General features: G+C 50.6%; 2 protein-coding genes across 2 annotated transcripts; both read left to right on the top strand.

Annotated features, from left to right (window-relative positions):
• The first annotated feature begins 1,405 nt into the window (after positions 1 to 1,405).
• Positions 1,406 to 8,665, top strand: LOC114204093 (uncharacterized). Its single transcript, XM_088027061.1, has 6 exons — positions 1,406 to 1,418; positions 5,295 to 5,356; positions 5,554 to 5,794; positions 5,890 to 5,999; positions 6,473 to 6,740; positions 6,912 to 8,665. Exons 1-6 carry the CDS (start codon positions 1,406 to 1,408, stop codon positions 8,663 to 8,665), a joined length of 2,448 nt encoding a protein of 815 aa, XP_087883187.1.
• Positions 8,666 to 10,638: 1,973 nt separating this feature from the next.
• On the top strand, positions 10,639 to 11,747 carry LOC148163377 (leucine-rich repeat-containing protein 37A2-like). Its single transcript, XM_088028218.1, has one exon. It carries the CDS (start codon positions 10,759 to 10,761, stop codon positions 11,719 to 11,721), a length of 963 nt encoding a protein of 320 aa, XP_087884344.1. The 5' UTR covers positions 10,639 to 10,758; the 3' UTR covers positions 11,722 to 11,747.
• The last annotated feature ends 4,765 nt before the right edge of the window (positions 11,748 to 16,512 follow it).

The following is a 16,512-nucleotide window of genomic DNA, read 5'->3' as shown; positions in this document are numbered from 1 at the left end:
GTGGGGCTAAGGGTCTTGGATATCGAGGTGGAGAAAGTGGTGTTGGGGCCAATAGATGGTGCCAGGTGCCAATGATTTGGGTGGTTTCAGAGAATGGGCTAAAATCTAGATGTTAAAAAAAAAAAGGCATCTCTGTTTGGGATCTGAAGGTGCTGATGTGGACAAAAACCCGCATAAGGACAATGCAAAACAGAAAAGGGGCCGTTGGAGAAATGTCCTGCACATAGCTACCATCAGCACTGTTTGACTAAACTGTCCCACTTGGGCCACGGATGTCCCTACTTCTGAGCCTTAACTTTTAGATCTCACGGACCACTAAAACGTCAAAAAAGCTAACACCGTATTAAGATTCCCAACTTTTTATTTTAATACCCAAGTAAGTATTAATCAAAACAGCTATCGTAAAACAATTTTTAACATGAGAAATGAACGTCATTGGAGCGCCTGGGTGGCTCCGTTGGTTAAGTGTCTGCCTTGGGCTCAGTCATGATCTTGGGGGCTCCTGGGATCGAGTCTCCCATCAGGCTCCCGGCTCAGCAGGGAGTCTGCTTCTCCTTCTCCTTCTACCCCTTCCCCCAGCTTGTGCTCTCTCTCTTGCTTTCTCAAATAAAATATTTTAAAAATAAATAATAAAAAATAAATTTAAAAAGAAAGAAAATGAAGGTCATATTTGTAGCATAATAAAATGGAATAGATTTTGTTTTATGAAAAAAAAATTTAAACCCTGATTATATTATCCTTTTCTTGTTTTGCCAAGGACTGGTGAAAACTTCCTAACAGACCAGCACCAGTCTGAAGACCATTGTTTAGAAACCTCAAGAGATGTTTTGTAAGGTCCCTTCTGGCTCAGGCTTTCTAGAATTAAAATAAGGATCATTAGGACCTGTTTTCCCTCTTAGTGTGTTAGTCCTCAAAATAGCTGACTGGGTGCTTAGAACGGCCCTTTTGCAAGGGCACCATGAACTCCAGTGTTGGTGCCCTACTTGGACTCACTCTGATTTTTTCCAAATGTGTACCTCCTTCTCACCCTGCCTGCCAAACTCCCACATCCTCTCATCCCAACAAGCACACTTAAGCAATTCACCAAAATTACGTAGGAAAATCAAGGAACACTTTTTAAGGATTTTGAAGCCGGCTGCTCTAAAGATATCCGTACCCTAGGATCCTGTAAGCTCAGCCTTTGGACTCTATCCTAAAAATACACTTAAAGAGAAGCACTAAACACGACTTCGAGGTGGTGGGGCTGCGGGAGGGGAAGTAGTCAGAGACCCGCCCAGAGTGGGAGGGGCCGGGAACAGCCCTCGCCCCACTCGCGCTGGGCTGGTCCCGCCCCTCGCACGAGCCCTTTTTTAAAAAGCGCGGGCGCGCCTTGCGCAGGCGCACTGGTACTTGAACTTAGCCGCGCATGCGCAGTGGTGGTAGGATGGCGGGATTGGTCTAGTTTGCGGTTCCCAACGAAAGTGCAATTTCTTTACCTGCAAAATAAGGTTAATAATTCAGCTTACCTCATGGGAGGTATAGTAAGAATAAATGAGATGATGAATATAAAAAGCTTAGAACTATCTCTGAAACGTGGTAAGCAGACAAAATATGTTAACTTATTATTTTCCTGTTGGAGAATTTATTAGATTATGCTTTTGGAATCAACTCAGTTTCAGTTTTTGTTTCTGGCACTGACATATTGGGTGACCATGATTCTTATGTAATGATCAGCTACATTTTTGTGAACCTTGAAAGTGGCCATCCTACTGAATAATGTTGATTGTATTCCCTATGGAGTTCTACAGTGGTATGAATGTTACAGGCTGTGCTCAAAGGAATTTTTATTTTTTTTAAATATTCTTTTATTTTAAATAAAAGAGGGAGGCAGGGGAGGAGTAGAGGGAGAGGGAGAGAGAGAATCAATCCAGGCTCGAAGGAAATTTATTTTATTTTATTTTATATTATTTTATTTTATTTTATTTTATTTTATTTTATTTTATTTTATTTTATTTTATTTTATTTTATTTTATTTTATTTTATTTTATTTTATTTTATTTTATTTTATTTTATTTTATTTTATTTTATTTTAAATAAAAGAGGGAGGCAGAGGGAGACAGGGGAGGAGGAGAGGAAGAGGGAGAGAGAGAATCTTAAGTATGCTCCACACCCAGTATGGTGCCCCATGCAGGGCTTGATCTCACAATCCTGAGATCATAACCTGAGCCGAAATCAAGAGTGGGACACTCAACCGACTGAGCTACCCAGGTGCCTTTTTTTCTGGAAATTTTATAATTAGTAGAGAGTCCCCAAACAGTTGCTCCCCTGCCTCAGAGCCTTGAGTCTTAAAGACTAAGAAATCCTAGCTAAGTTTCCCAGAGGCCTTATTTGCTTTAAGAGTTGACCCTGGATTGATCTCAGGTTTCCAGCCTGGGCAAGTCTTCCCGTGAAGACTGACTTCCCTGGTCATCAGGTAGACTCTCCATTAGCTGTCAATTCTGAATGACAACCTTTAAGAACCAAACTAAGCGTTTGGGTTGTTGACCTCTCCATAATATGCCATGGTAGCCCTTGTACACATTCAAAATTCCTTAGACTAAAAAGTCTTGCAGCTCTAGTTTGCCTTAAGGTAAATTGTATTGTCCCTAAGTTACACGGGCCTGTTTCTGCCAATAAAGTGTTCAAATGCATGCCCTGCCCACCCCCTTCCAAAGCATTGTTCATTGTATCTGGTGGGATTTTGGTTCCCAGGGAGTAGATACTTGCCTTGTTTCTAATGTGAAGTATCAGCCATAGTCCAGTGGTCTCTATTCCAGGTTTGAACTCAAATTTACCCCTACCTAATGTCTTACTGTTCAATCATACTATGATTGAACATTTTTGCTTCCACAGTTTTAACTTCCTATGTCATTATTCCTTAGTTCCTATCTCTGAGATCATAAAGTTTTTTTAACCACATGGTTGATAACTTCATATATATTTTTTCACAAATAGTTATGATAGTGATGGCTGGGTGGCTTAGTCAGTTAAGCGTCTGCCTTCCGCTCAGGTCATGATCCCAGGGTCCTGGGATGAAGCCCTATGTCGGACTGCCTTGCTCAGTGGGGAGTCTGCTTCTCCCTCTCCCTCTGCCCCTCCCCCCTGCTCGTGTTCTTTCTCTCAAATAAATAAAAAAAATCTTTTTAAAAAATAGTCATGATAAAAACTGAAGCTTGAGATGAGAAAACTTCTGGGAAAATGCTTTTATTTTCTGCTTTTAGAAATCAAAAGAATGTCTCTGGGGCATCTGAGTGGCTCATTTGGTTAAGGTCTGCTTTCGGCTCAGGTCATGATCCCAGGGTCCTGGGATTGAGCCCCTCATCAGGCTCCCTACTCAGCAGGTTGCTTGCTTCTCCCTCACCCTCTCCTGTTCCCCCTGCTTGTGCACTCTCTCTCTCGAATAAATAAATAAAATAGTTTTTAAAAAATCAAAAGAATGTCTAATTACTGGGTGCTATCCCAGTTATATACAGCAAGTTTTAGAACAAGAAAAATTTTGATATGCTACTTGTTAACTTTATTTCAGAAAGTGGTAAAATAGCTGTGGAATATAGACCCTGTGAAGAGATTACAGATGCCAGAACCGAAGAGGAGCTACAGGATTTAATTCAAGTATGTGGAGATTAGAGCTCGAGGGTTCCACAGCCAGTGTAGCCATAATTTAAAGCAACCGGCAGGATTTGGAAGACTTTGGCACGTACAGTTCGCTCTATCATCCTTTGGGAAATGTAAAACTCTGAAACTGCTTTTGAGTGCAGAGAGTTTCTGGGGCTTTTCCTGAAGTCCTGGCCCTTGGCTCTGACCCCTTATTTAAAATTTGGAGAGCAAATTGCATCAGAATACTCCCACTGTTGTGGACATAGGAGAGGACACAGCCTTTTAGAGCTCCCCTCAAACAGAATCTCAGGGATTTGGGAACAGAGTAACTCTGACCTTAAGTGAGATTATGCTACAGTGTTTGAAAACCATTAGGCCTTTCAAATAAGGTGTATTAACCAGATGTCAGCATCTCATACATATCTTGTATGAAATATTTTACTGAAGAACTTTTCTGTAAATCACTTCTATCAATGCCCTGAATTAGGGATTAAGTTGCCAAAGTAATTTCTAAAAGAAGATATTAACGTACTGCATATAGAATGTTTAAAAAAAAAAGAGGAGAAAAGAATGTGTTTCGTGTCATTGAAAACTGAATTTGGGGCTGGATTTCTGATGATTTAACTCACTCCAAAGTTGCAAAGTTTGTTTGTTTTGAAGGGAAGAGTGGAGAAAGGAAAGATGGTTACTTTCTGAAAAAGTATTTGAAGGTTTTTTTTGTGCAAAATAGTTATTTTAATTCAATTTAAATCAAGCCAGTCAAGGGAACTTCAGACTTACCCAAGTTTACACTTTAAGAAGTCTAGCTTTCTGTGAAATGTGAGAGAAAGAGATTCTGTATTGATGCTAAAGATTTCAGAAACCTGATTGTAACAACAGATCCATTCCTAAATAAGGCCAGTCTTGGAATCAGTTCCGTTTAAAAACCATTACTATGTGCTAGACGCTGGGAATAAGATAAAACCCTTCTCTCTTACAGTTTTCGTGCTAGAGTTTGTGCCAGACCATAAACAAGGACTCAAATAAAACAGATCATAAAAAGGGCTGTGAAGGATGTAAACTGGGTGCTAGTTACACTATTTCAAGAAAATTGTTTAGCATGCTAACTTGAACATCCTAAGTGCCTTCTCCATGTGAACAAACAGGGTCAGACCTCTGAAAAGCGGTGTTGTTACTTTTTCTAGACTGACGGCTGTGTTGAGTCAAGGTGGAATGGGGCAAGTTTTCCCATACCAGTGTAAATAGGGGGCTATTCTCTTGGTTTCAGACCCTCATTCCCAGAATGAAATGCTCACCTGCCCCCCCAACCCCCACCCCAAAACCCCTCCTACAGAAATTTGGGAGCCATCACTGATTCAGTGGTAGGCACCCTCCTCCTAACAGAGTGGCGACTTAATACTCAGACATGCATATTGAGAATTTAGAGGAAATGGCAACATTTTAGAATAACTATCTATAAAATGTGTTCCCTTCCCCACTGCCCTGACTGATGCTTATTCTGCAGGTCAGCTACTTTTCTTGGAAGCAGGATGGCCAAGGGGAGGAAGAGTGTCTCTCGGATTTAAGCTTTGAAGAGGCCGAGTTCAATCCGTCAGAATTGGACTAGCATTTTTTAATTTCCGGGGACGCCAGGTCCTGCGGTGTCCCTGGGAAACTGCAACTCCCCCCTCCCACCTCAGAGCCGCTGGAGTCTGGGGCCATCCTGCCAAGCTGTGAGCAGCAGGAGGTGATTGTGCCCTTTGTAGGGGGAAGGGAGGCTTGGGCCCCGGTGATTCTGGAAAAAGGGCTTGCTCCGAGGGGCACGGTGCCCGTCTGTGCCCAGCTAATAAAGGTGTCATTAAATAAAGGGTGGGACATAGGCAGGGGAGGGGCTCGCAGTTGTTAACGGTGCGCGCATCACGGGGCTGACATAACACTTCGACTCCCACTCGCGCGCAGCGGGAGATCCCCGAGGTGGCTGGGCACACTCCAGTCCAGCTGGAGGTGCCGGCTTGGCCAGCAGAGCTCCCCGAGGAAGCTGGGCCCATCCCAGCCCAGCTGGAGGTGCCGGCTTGGCCAGCAGAGATCCCCGAGGAAGCTGGGCCCATCCCAGCCCAGCCGGATGTGCCGGCTCAGCCAGCGGAGCGCCCCGAGGAGGCTGGGCCCACCGCAGTCCAGCTAGAGGCCCTGACCTGGTTCAGTGCGCCCCAGAGCCTCCGCGTGTCATGTCCCGGCTGCGCCTCTGGGTCCTGCTGCTCCTCCTCACGTGGCAATCGTGTCTGCTGCTCCAGGCAGCTCAGCCTCCGGAGTGGGCCCTGGACCCTGCCCAGCTGACCGCCGACCTCCTGGGGCCCACTGAGCCCTGGTCTTCGCACTCCTCTGAATTCCCGCCCGAATCGCCCCAGGTATTTACACCCCCAGCAGAGGCGGGGGGCTTTCATTACTTGGGGTCCTCAGCTCCAGCCCAGATGTTGGCCCTCCCTAAGGAGTTGACTGAAAGTTTGCTTCCGTTTCCGGACACGGCTCAGCCAGCAGAGCGCCCCGAGGAGGGTGGGCCCGCCCCAGCCCTGCCAGAGGCCTGCAGAGCGCCCCGAGGAGGCTGGACCTAGTCCAGTCCAGCAGGAGGCCCCAACTCTAGTTCCATAGTTTCCTATGGAGTACCTACTTCAACCTTCAGTAAGTGATGAGGTGATAAGTCAACCTATAAGCCACTATCTAACTTATTTACGGTTTTCCAGTGTTACACATAAATCTGCGGATGTGGAACTTACCATAACTCCAGAGCCGGCTAAAGGAGGTTGAATCTTCCACAGCCCAGCAGGAGGCTCCACCTCAGCCTCCTGAGCAGACTGAGGAAGCAGAACCTTCTCCAACCCAGCAAGAGACCTCAGCTCAGCCTCCAGAGGCAGTTGAGCCTTCAAGTGAGCAGCAACCAGCTCAGCCTTCTCAGTCTCCTGGGCGGGTTGAACCTTTTCTAACTCAGCAGGAGACCCCAGCTCAGCCTTCAGAGCCTCCTGAGGAAGCTAAGCCTTCAAGCGTACAGGAACCACCAGCTCTGCTTTCTGAGCCTAGTGAGGAATCTGAACTCTCTCTGACTCAGCAGGAGATCCCAGCTCAGCCCCCAGAGAATCCTGAAGAGGCAGAACATTCTCTAGCTCAGCAGGAGCCCCCAGTTCCGCTTCCAGAGCCTTTTGGAGAAGCTGAATCTTCCTCAACCCAGGAGGAGACCTCAGCTCAGGCTGCAGAGCTCCCTAATGAGGCAGAATCCTCAACCCAGCAAGAGAACCCAGCTCAGTCTCCAGGAGAGATAGAATCTTCAGCAACACTGCAGGAACAACCAGCTCAGCCTCCAGAGCTGCCTTCTGGGGAGGTGGAACATTCTCCAACCCAGCAGGAGCACCTAGCTCAACCTCTAGGGCATCATGAGGTGACCGTTTCGCCTCCAGGTCACCATCATGTTCAATATTTAAACCTGTCCAATGTCAGTGTTAAACCTGCAGATGTGCAGGTTACTATAACACCAGAACCCATTACAGAGGTGGGACCTTTGCCAGTTCAGGATGAGGCTGCAGCTCAGCCCTCTGTGCCCCTTAATGTGGAACCCTTTGCAATGCAGCATGAAGCCCCAACTCTGCCTCCACAGTCCCCTGAGGAAGCTGAACCTTTGCCAGTTCAACAGGAGACTCCAACTGAATCCCCAGAATCTACCACACAGGAGAAACCTCCAACACAGCAGGAAACCCCAGTTCAGCATCCCGAGGGTCCTGGAGAAGTTAACCCTCCCACAACCCAACAGGAGGCCCTGGCTCAGCAATCACAGAGCCCCGAGGGTGAACCATATTCAACCCAGGAGGAGGCCCTGGCCAAACCTCCAGAGACCCAGGAAGAGGGTGAACCTTTTCCACCCCAGCAGGAGGCCCCAGCTGAGCTTCCACAGACCCCTGTAGAGGCCGAACCTTCCTCAATACAGGAGGAGAGCCAGGGTCATCATCCACAGACTCCTGAGAAAGTTAAACCTTCAACCCAGCAGGAGACCCCAGTCCAGCATCCACAAGCCCCTGAGGAAGGAAAACTGTCTCCATCCCAGGAGGAGGCTCCAGCCCAATTTCCACAGACCCCTGAGAAGGGTGAATCTTCAACCCAGGACGAGAGCCAGGGTGGGGATCCACAGACATCTGAGCAGGTTGCACCTTCTCCAACCCAACAAGAAGCCCCAGCTGAGCACCTGCAGACCTCTGAGGGGATCAAACCTTCTACAACCCAGGAGGAGTCCCCAGTTCAGCACCCTCAGGTCCCAGAGGAAGGTGAGCCTTTTCCAACCCAACCAGAGACCCCAACTGAGTATCCAGAGTCTCTTGAGGGGATTGAATGTTCTCCAGGCCATTCAAAGGCCACAGGTCAGCATCCAAATCCCCTTGGGGAGGTTAAACCTGCAACCCATCAGGAGGCCCCAAGTCAGCAGCTACAGACCTCTGAGGAAGTTAACCCTTCTGCCATCCAGCAGGAAGCCATAGCTCAGCATCCAGAGCCTTCCGGTGAGGTTGAACCTCCTCCAACCCAACAGGAGGAGGTCCCAGCTTACTCTCCAGAGCATCATGTGGTAACAGTTTCTCCTCTAGGTCAGAGTCAAGCTCAGCTTCTGCTGTTGCCCAGTGTCACTGTTAAACCTGTGGATCTGGCACTAACCATAACTCCAGGGTCCACTAATGAGGTTGAAATTTTTTACTCCAACAAGAGGCCTCAGCTCAGTCTGCGGTGTTCCCTGAGCAGTTGGAACCTTCTCCAATCCAGCAGGAGGCCCGAGATCATCCAGCCCCCCCTGAAAATGTTGAACCTTCTCCAATCCAACAGGAAGTCCCAAGTCAGCCTGAAGATCTTCCTGAGGAAATTGAACCATCTCCAATCCAGCGGGAGGTCCCAGATCAGCTTCCAGCACCCCCTGAAAATTTTGAACCTTTTCCAGTGCAGCAGGGAGTCCCAATTCAGCCTGAAGATCTTCCTGAGGAAATTGAACTTCCTCCAAGCCAGCAGTGGAGCTCAGCTCTGTCTCAAGTGTCTGTTGTGGGTGTAGAACCTTCTCTAGTCCAGCACGCGGTCCCAGCTCAGCGTCCAAAGCCCAGTGAGGGGATTGGGCCTTCTTCAGTTCAGTATGAGCACCCAGCTCAGCCTCCAGAGTCCTCTACAGATATTGTATCTCAGGCTCCAGTACATCATGAGGTGACATTCTCACCTCTAGGTCCCGGTCAAGCTCAGCATCCAATGTTGCCCAGTATCACAGTTCAACCTATAGATCTGGAGGCTTCCATAACTCCAGTGCCAACTAAGGTTGAACTTTCTCCAGTGCAACAGGAGGTCCCTGCTCAGGCTCCAGTTCCCCCTGAGCAGATTGAATTTTCTTCAATCCAGTTCAAGCCTCTTTCCCAGTCTCCAGAGATCCCCAAAAATGAATCTCTTCCAGGCCAACAGGAGCTCTTAGCTCAGACTCCGGACCCTCCTAACGAGGTAGAACCTGCTTCAGGCCAACAGGAGGTCCTAGCTGAGCCATCAGAGCCCCCTAAGGAGATTGAACCATCTGCAAATGAACATGCAGTCTCAGCTCATCCTCCAAAGCCCACTGAGGAGGTCAAACCTCCACCCCAGCAGGAGGCTCCAGCTCAGTCTCCTGTCCCCCAGCAGGCCCTAGCTATATCTCCTGAGCCCCCTAAGGAGGTAGAACTTTTTCCCACACAGCCAGAGTCCCCATCTCAGCCTCCAGAGCCCCCTGAGAAGGTAGAACCATACCCAGTCCAGCAGGAAGCCCCTGCTCAGCCTTTAGAGCCCCCTAATGAGGCAGAATCTTCAACCCAGCAGGAGGCTCTAGCTCAGTCTCCAGTTCACCAACAGGCCCCAGCTAAATCTCCTGGGCCCCTTAAGGAGGTAGAACTTTCTCCAACCCAGCAGGAGGCCCCAGCTCAGTCCCCTGTCCCCCAGCAGGCCCCAGCTATATCTCCTGAGCCCCCTAAGGAGGTGGAATCTTCTCCCACACAGCCAGAGGCCCCACCTCAGCCTTCAGAGCCCCCTGAGAAGGTAGAACCATCTCTAGCGCAGCAGGAAGCCCCACCTCAGCCTCTAGATCTCCCTGACAAAGTGGGACCTTTTCCAGTCTCTCAAGAGACCCATTCTCAGCTTCCACAGTCTCCTGAGAAGGTAGAATCCTCTCCAGTCCTGCAAGAAGCCCCATGTCTACCTCTAGAGCCCCTTAAGGAGGTAGAACCTTCTCCAACCCAGCAAGAGGCTCTAGCTCAGCCTCCAGAACCACCTAAGGAGGTTGTAGCACAACCTCCAGTCCATAATGAGGTGACAGTTCCACCTCTAGGACAAGAGGAAGCTCAGCATTCAAACTTGCCCAGTGCCACTGTTAAACCTGTTGATCTGGAGCTTACTGTAACTCCAGAACCTACTACAGAGGCTGAGCATTCCAAGGCCCTGCAGCAGACTCTATCTCTTCCAGAGGACCCCGAGGTGACACTTCCACATCCAGAGCACGTTCAGGCTCAGCAACCACATTTGACTGAAGTCACAGCTCAACCTTTAGACCTGGAGCTTACCGTAACTCCAGAACCCACTACAGAGTTTGAACATTCTACAGCCCTGAAGAAAACTACAGCTCCTCCAAAGGACCTCGAAGTGACATTTGCACACCTAGAGCAGGTTCAGACTCAGCATCCAACTTTGGCTGAAGTCACAGTTCAACCTTTGGACCTGGGGCTTACCATAACTCCAGAATTCACTAAGGAGACTGAACTTTCTCTACCTAGGCGGGGGACCCCAATTCAGCCTCCAGAGCCACCTAAGGAGGTTGTTGTAGCTCAATCTCCAGTATATCAGGAGGAGATTTTTCAGACACCAGGTCAAGATCAAGCTCAGCATCCATCATCACCCAATGTAACAGTTCAACCTTTGGACCTGGAGCTTACTCTAAGTCCAGAACCCACTAAAGAAGTTGAACAGTTTACAACCCTGAAAAAGACTACATATCCTCCAAAAGACCTTGAGGTGACACTTGCACATTCAGAGCAGGTTCAGTCTCACCGTCCAACCTTAAATAAAGTCACAGTTAAACCTTTGGACCTGGAACTTACCATAACTCCAGAATCTGCTGCCGAGGTTGAACCTTCTCCAGCCATGCATGAGATCCCAGATCAGCATCCAGAGCCGACTAAGGAACTTGTATCCCAACCTCACATATATCAAGAGGCAGCAGTTCCAACACCACATCAGGATCAAGCTCAGCATTGGTGGTCACCAAATGTGACAGTTCAACCTTTGGATCTGGAGCTTACCATAACTCCAGAATCTACTACAGAGGTTAAACAGTCTACAACCCTGCAGCAGACTACAACTCCTCCAAAGGACCTTGAGGTGACATTTCCACAGTCAGAGCAGGTTCAGTTTCAGCATCCAACCTTAAATAAAGTCACGGTTAAACCTTTGGACCTGGGGTTTACCATAACCCCAGAACCTACTACAGAGACTGAAACTTCTCGAACCATGCAAGAGACCCCAGCTCAGCCTCCAGAGCCACCTAAGGAGGTTGTAGTTCAATATCCATTTCATGAGGAGGTGACAGCTCCACCTCCAAGTAAGGATCAAGGTCAGCATCCAGCATCACCCAGCACCACATTTCATCATGTGGACTTGGGGCTTATCATTACTCCAAAACCGATTACAGAGGCTGCACGTTCTACAACCATGAAGAAGACTATAGCTCCTCCTCCAAAGGACCTTGAGATGACACTTGCCCATCCAGAACAGGTTCAGAGTCAACATCCAAACCTGACTAAAGTCACGTTTCCACCTATGGACCTGGAAATTACTGTACGTCCGCAACCAGAATCATCTGAGACAGTTTTTCCCCCAACGACCCAGCATTCAGTGCTGCATTTTGTAAAATATACCCCAGAAAAGTCATACGCAACTTTAACTGAGCAACCAGCAGAGAATGCTACCACGAACATCAACATATGTGAGCTCTGTATCTGCAAAGATGAGACGCTGTCGTGTACTGGTTTCAGCCCAAAGCAGAGGCCCCACAGAGTGCCTGTGCCAGAGCCCAGCACCTACAATGGCACCTTCACCATCTTGTAAGAATTGCCTTTCCTCATTTGTTCTCTGCCTCCTGCTTGCCATGGCAGCCTTTTCTTCGAGGTCTTCTTGGGCCTTCCTCATCTCCCCAACCCATGTTGACTTTCTGTTTTTACCTTTTCTTTGTCAACTGTCCCTTATCTTTGTTTTGCTCTACAACAGTAGATCACTCATACATATGGGACCTTGTGAAATCATGTTGGTGCTCCAAGGCCCAGCCCCATGACTGGTACGTAGTGGGTGCTCAAGTACCAGTTACTGAGTGAATAAACTAAGGAACCTGAGCGGGCAACAATTCCAGTCTGAACTTTCAACCATCACGCTGGCCTCTCCTCCATCCTCCCCCCGAATTCCACTACCCTCGGGGAACCGAGGCTGTCCCCAGCCTGCCCTTGAGGCGTGAGGGCCCCGAGCCCTGAATCACCCAACCCTGCAGCCTGCCCCAGCTGCACAAGCTCTCAGTGTTTAGCTATTTGGAGTTGGGGTGCTGCTTCTCACAGTCCAGAGCATCCTCACTGGTCCCCACATGCCCGATCATTCTGTCCTCACGACAACTCTGAGGAAGGTCAGTATGAACCATCCCCGTTTCACACGAGGGCACTGAGATCGAGAAAGAGACGGCGGTAATCAAGTGGGGACCTGAATTCAGGTCTTCTGACACCAAACTCAGTATTATATCCACACGATACCTATTCCCAAACACAGTCCAACTGGAGGAGACTGGTGGTACTTGCGGGGATATCAGATCCTTGACTAACCACCACATCAAATTGAAGAGGAAGCGACCAGACTCAGGTCTTCTGCAATGCGGATTAACAACTTCAGCTACTGTCTCCTTATGGCCCAGCCTGTGCAGTAAGCATTTTAGCTACATTGCAGTGTTCGCTGGCCCCCAGCCGGCCTGGGAGATGGGCACTATTCATCCCTAGAGGAGAACAGAGGCTTGAGTGATGTGACTTGCTCAAGGTCACACAATTAGTAAGGGATGGAGCTGAGCTGCATACCCAGGCCTGCTTGATTCCCAACATAAACTCTTCTGCCTCCTTACAAATCAAAGCCACTTCCTGGCAAAGCTCCGAGTGTGGCCATATGAACCACCATTCTGTATTATTATTATTCCCATGATACACACAGAGAAACAGGTTAGGGTGATCAGGCCCAAGCCTGCCCTGCTAAGAGTGGAAAAATCAGGATTCTAAACCACGTCTAACATCTGCATCTCAAACAGTATGGCACCACCTCCATCACCCTAGGTCACATCTCAAAAAGTGCAACAGGGTCCTTGGGGGTCAGGTCCTCCCAGGACAGCTGAGCCTGTCCGCACCCCACACCAGGCTGACTTCTCCACTAGGTCTCATCTGCATGTCACCATCAAGAAAATGAGCTGTTAGGGGACCTCAGTCTATGCAGCAGTGCCAGCCCCCCATACCCAAGCCCATTTGGCGGTCTCACCAGGTCGGAGGAGTCCAGGTTGCTGGGTGCTCCTGAGACTGGCCACCGAGAGCCTCAGCACACCCTCTCCTGCACACTTACACCAGATGAGGATGCCGTACGAGCATGCACCCCTTTACTGAGCTCCTGGGTCCAGAGTCCAGGGCGTGAGCGGGGCTCCTTCCCACATTTCTGGTTTCGGGAGGACAGCTAGGGACCCCTGCTGGTATCCACACCAGTGCCTCCTGTCACCCCCTTACTGCTTCCCACACAATACTTCCCCACTCTTTCCACAGGACACCCCAAACCCAGACAGCTGAGAACTGAGCTCTCCTCCCTGAGTCCCCAGGAATATCAGTCAGTACCACAGCTCTGGCCACGAATCCATTCTCTACCCAGCTCAAATCCTCCCTCCTCCAGAAAGGACTCCGTCACCACTCCCACCTCTGTCTAGACAAACTGTCCTCTGAACATGGTCTCTGGTGTCCAATCCACTTGCTTGGCACCTAACACCACCCCGTGATATCTCCTGTCATTTACAAAAAAGATTTATTTTAGAGAAGGGGGGAGAGTGTGAACAGGGGGAGGGGCAGAGCGGGAGGGAGAGGGACATGCAGACTCCCCACTGAGCGTGGAGCCCAATGAGGGGCTCGCTCCCACCACCCCGAGTTCATGACCTGAGCTGAAACCAGGAGTCAGATGCTCAACCGGCTGAGCCACCCAGGCGCCCCCTTGTCATTATTAAATTGACTTTTTGTAGTAAGAGGGTACAATACTAGGATTGAGCTTTTTTTCCCCCTTAAGTATCTCAGGCCCTCTACATCGTTCATTAAATGCTGTTCCCTCCAAATGGGGGACCTCAGAAAATTGATCCCAAGGTGTTTTCTCATGGAAGGAGGTGGCCATGACTTCCATTCTGGAATTCTGCTCTTCTTCCGAGAGGCTCTGCTTCCGAGAGAGGCTGCCCTCTGCCAAGGGAGTAAAGGAGGGGGAAGGAAAAAGTTTCGTGGAAAAAATTCTCACGGACACTGAATTTACACCCGCCCCGTGCATACAGCACCCAGCATTTGGACAACATGCAGGAGAGTTCAGGGTTTTATCTGCTGATATTCACGCCAATGTGGACAGGTCGGAGGGGCAGCGGTGAGTCTTCTCCTCCCACAGGGGTCCAACTTCCCGATTCCTTGCCTCCGTCTCTGCACACGCCCTGGGCACGGGAAACTCTTCGTAGAGCAGGCCTGGAGGTGGGTAGAGCCAGACAGTGGGCTCTGCCCACACGGTTCCAGGGGCAGGAACGGGGAGCCCATTGCGCTGGCTGGACCAGGGAGGGAGGGGGTGGCATGGCCTCCCGGCTGCCCAGGGCGGGCACACCCGCTTGCCTCTGAGGAGTTACTGCCCATCAGCGACCCGTCTCCGCCTCAGGCTTCTCGGGCCTCCGAGCGGCAACACCTGTGTCAGGGAGCTGTGAGCCAAGGGGACACCAGCGTCAGCCCTCCCAGCAGCACTCCCTGCCTTTGGTGGCTCCAGGCTGGTCAGAGCTCGGTAACTGTGGCCAGCACCTCGCTCTCCCAGGAAGCCCTCCTAGTTAGCCCACTGTGACAGCCACTCTAGACTCTTGTCCCTTACCCTGGACACATCCGCAGGTCACTCTGTCCTCCAGGTGTTTCACGTGAGCCCTTCCTGTCCTCCCAGTTAGACAGGAATAACCACCGGTCACACCTGGGAGGCATTTAGAGCAGTGCTCTCAACCTTGGCTGCGCAGGAGACTCTCTTAGAAAATTCACACAAATACCCTGAGCCCCGGGCCGCCTCCCAGATCAAGCAGCTCCGCAGCTCTGGGGGCAAGACCCCGAATCCGGACTTGGCAAGCTCTCCAGGAAGCAGCCGCGGCCCCAGACCTCTGGGTCTCTACAAACACCAGGTCACTTGGGCCCCGCATCTGCTGTGGGAAGGGACACGGGATGGGGGTTACCCCAAAGCTGAGGCTGCCGCCTGCACCCTGGATTCCGGGCCCTCACTGCTCCTTACTGCAGCTGCACAGACAGGGGCTGCTTCCAACCCACCTGGGCCCTGAGACACTGAACAGGGTGCCAGGTGCATGCCGGGCTCTGGTGGCTGTGTCCGAAAGGACTGGGGCGCTGGGCAGGCTCGGCTGTAGGGCCCAGTCAAGGCCACGTCGACTCTCTGGGAGGCATCACAGGTGCCCAGGAGGAGGGGCCGATGAGCCCCCACTAGTGGAATCTCTAGGTCAGGGGTCAGCCTCCAAGGTCACAGGCCCCCATTCCTGTGGTGCTCTGCATCTGTCAGGGTTGTCTCAGCCTCTAGCGTAGCCACGGTGGCCAACCATCCGGATTCGCCCCGGCCTGGGGAGGTTACGAGGAGTCAGGACCCTGAGCTTTAAAACCAACAGGAACTGGTCACCCTACTGGCCTCTCCCCTAACAATCCTTGATGCACTCTTGCTCACGAAGTCCCACACCCTTTTACTTCAACCATAGCACACGGCTAGTGGCATCAGTGGCCTTGAACCTTCTGGCTTCCTCCTGGCCTGGCCACAAAAGCTTTGCTGAGCCATTGTACTCATTTCTCAGAAATCGGTTACCTGCCTGGGCTGGGCTCACCAAGTGCCCTCCTGCAGGCCAGTAGCCCCAGTCACGACTGAACACCTACCTCTCCGTACACAGGATGCACACAAGTCCCCGTAGTGAAGCCCTTCCCGCCACCGTCCCCCAGACGTGCGGTGCCAGGGGTATGTTGCGGGGTGGCAGGACAGGCTTCTTGGAGGGGACGTGGCATTGTGGGGGAGTCTGTGGCACACGCCAGAGGAAACATCTTGTGCAAAGATACAGAAGGTTCCAAGAAGCCCAAGCGGTCTGGGGAGGATGCAGAACTGGGGAGGGGGTGGTGGGGAGGGCTGAGAGGTGCACCAGAGGTGGCAGCGCGAGGCTGGCTCGTCCCACTGAGCTGCTCCACTCAACTGACACAGAGGCACCAGTCAATGAGGGGGCCCCACTGGCCAGGAAGGATTTGGCCCCTTCCCCCACCTGATGGGAGAGTCAAGCTTCCAGCCTCCCGAAGCCCACCCCCGCTGCTCAGGGCGGTGGGTCCCTGGTGTGGCCACAGGGAAGTTCCTGGGGGGCGGGGGGGACCGCCTCACCTCGGGTAGAAAGCCCTAGGACTAAAGCAGTCTTTCTCACCGTTGTCTACATGTTTTAATCGTTTGGACAACCCTCAAAACTCCTCATGCCCAGGGTGCACCCAGGCCAATTACATCAAATCAGGGTAAGACCCACAAAGCTCCGGAAGTAATCCCCGTGTAGAGCCAAGATTGAGCACCCTGTGCCAGAAGGATGTAGGGAGGTGG

Source organism: Eumetopias jubatus, unplaced genomic scaffold (genome assembly GCF_037043125.1).
Source record: "Eumetopias jubatus isolate StellerSeaLion01/CBP00866 unplaced genomic scaffold, mEumJub1_p1.0 scaffold_10, whole genome shotgun sequence".
NCBI classification, from domain to species: domain Eukaryota; kingdom Metazoa; phylum Chordata; class Mammalia; order Carnivora; family Otariidae; genus Eumetopias; species Eumetopias jubatus.
This window is presented reverse-complemented; position numbering and strand designations above follow the sequence as displayed.

Excerpts from the sequence above, each read along its gene's own strand:
- LOC114204093 (XM_088027061.1), top strand. Across the intron at positions 6,000-6,472 it reads TCCCGCCCGAATCGCCCCAG|CAAGAGACCTCAGCTCAGCC; the intron begins GTATTTACACCC and ends TCTCCAACCCAG. Across the intron at positions 6,741-6,911 it reads GAATCCTGAAGAGGCAGAAC|CAGCAACACTGCAGGAACAA; the intron begins ATTCTCTAGCTC and ends AGATAGAATCTT.
- LOC148163377 (XM_088028218.1), top strand. The coding sequence starts at position 10,759 with ATGCATGAGATCCCAGATCAGCATCCAGAGCCGACTAAGGAACTTGTA.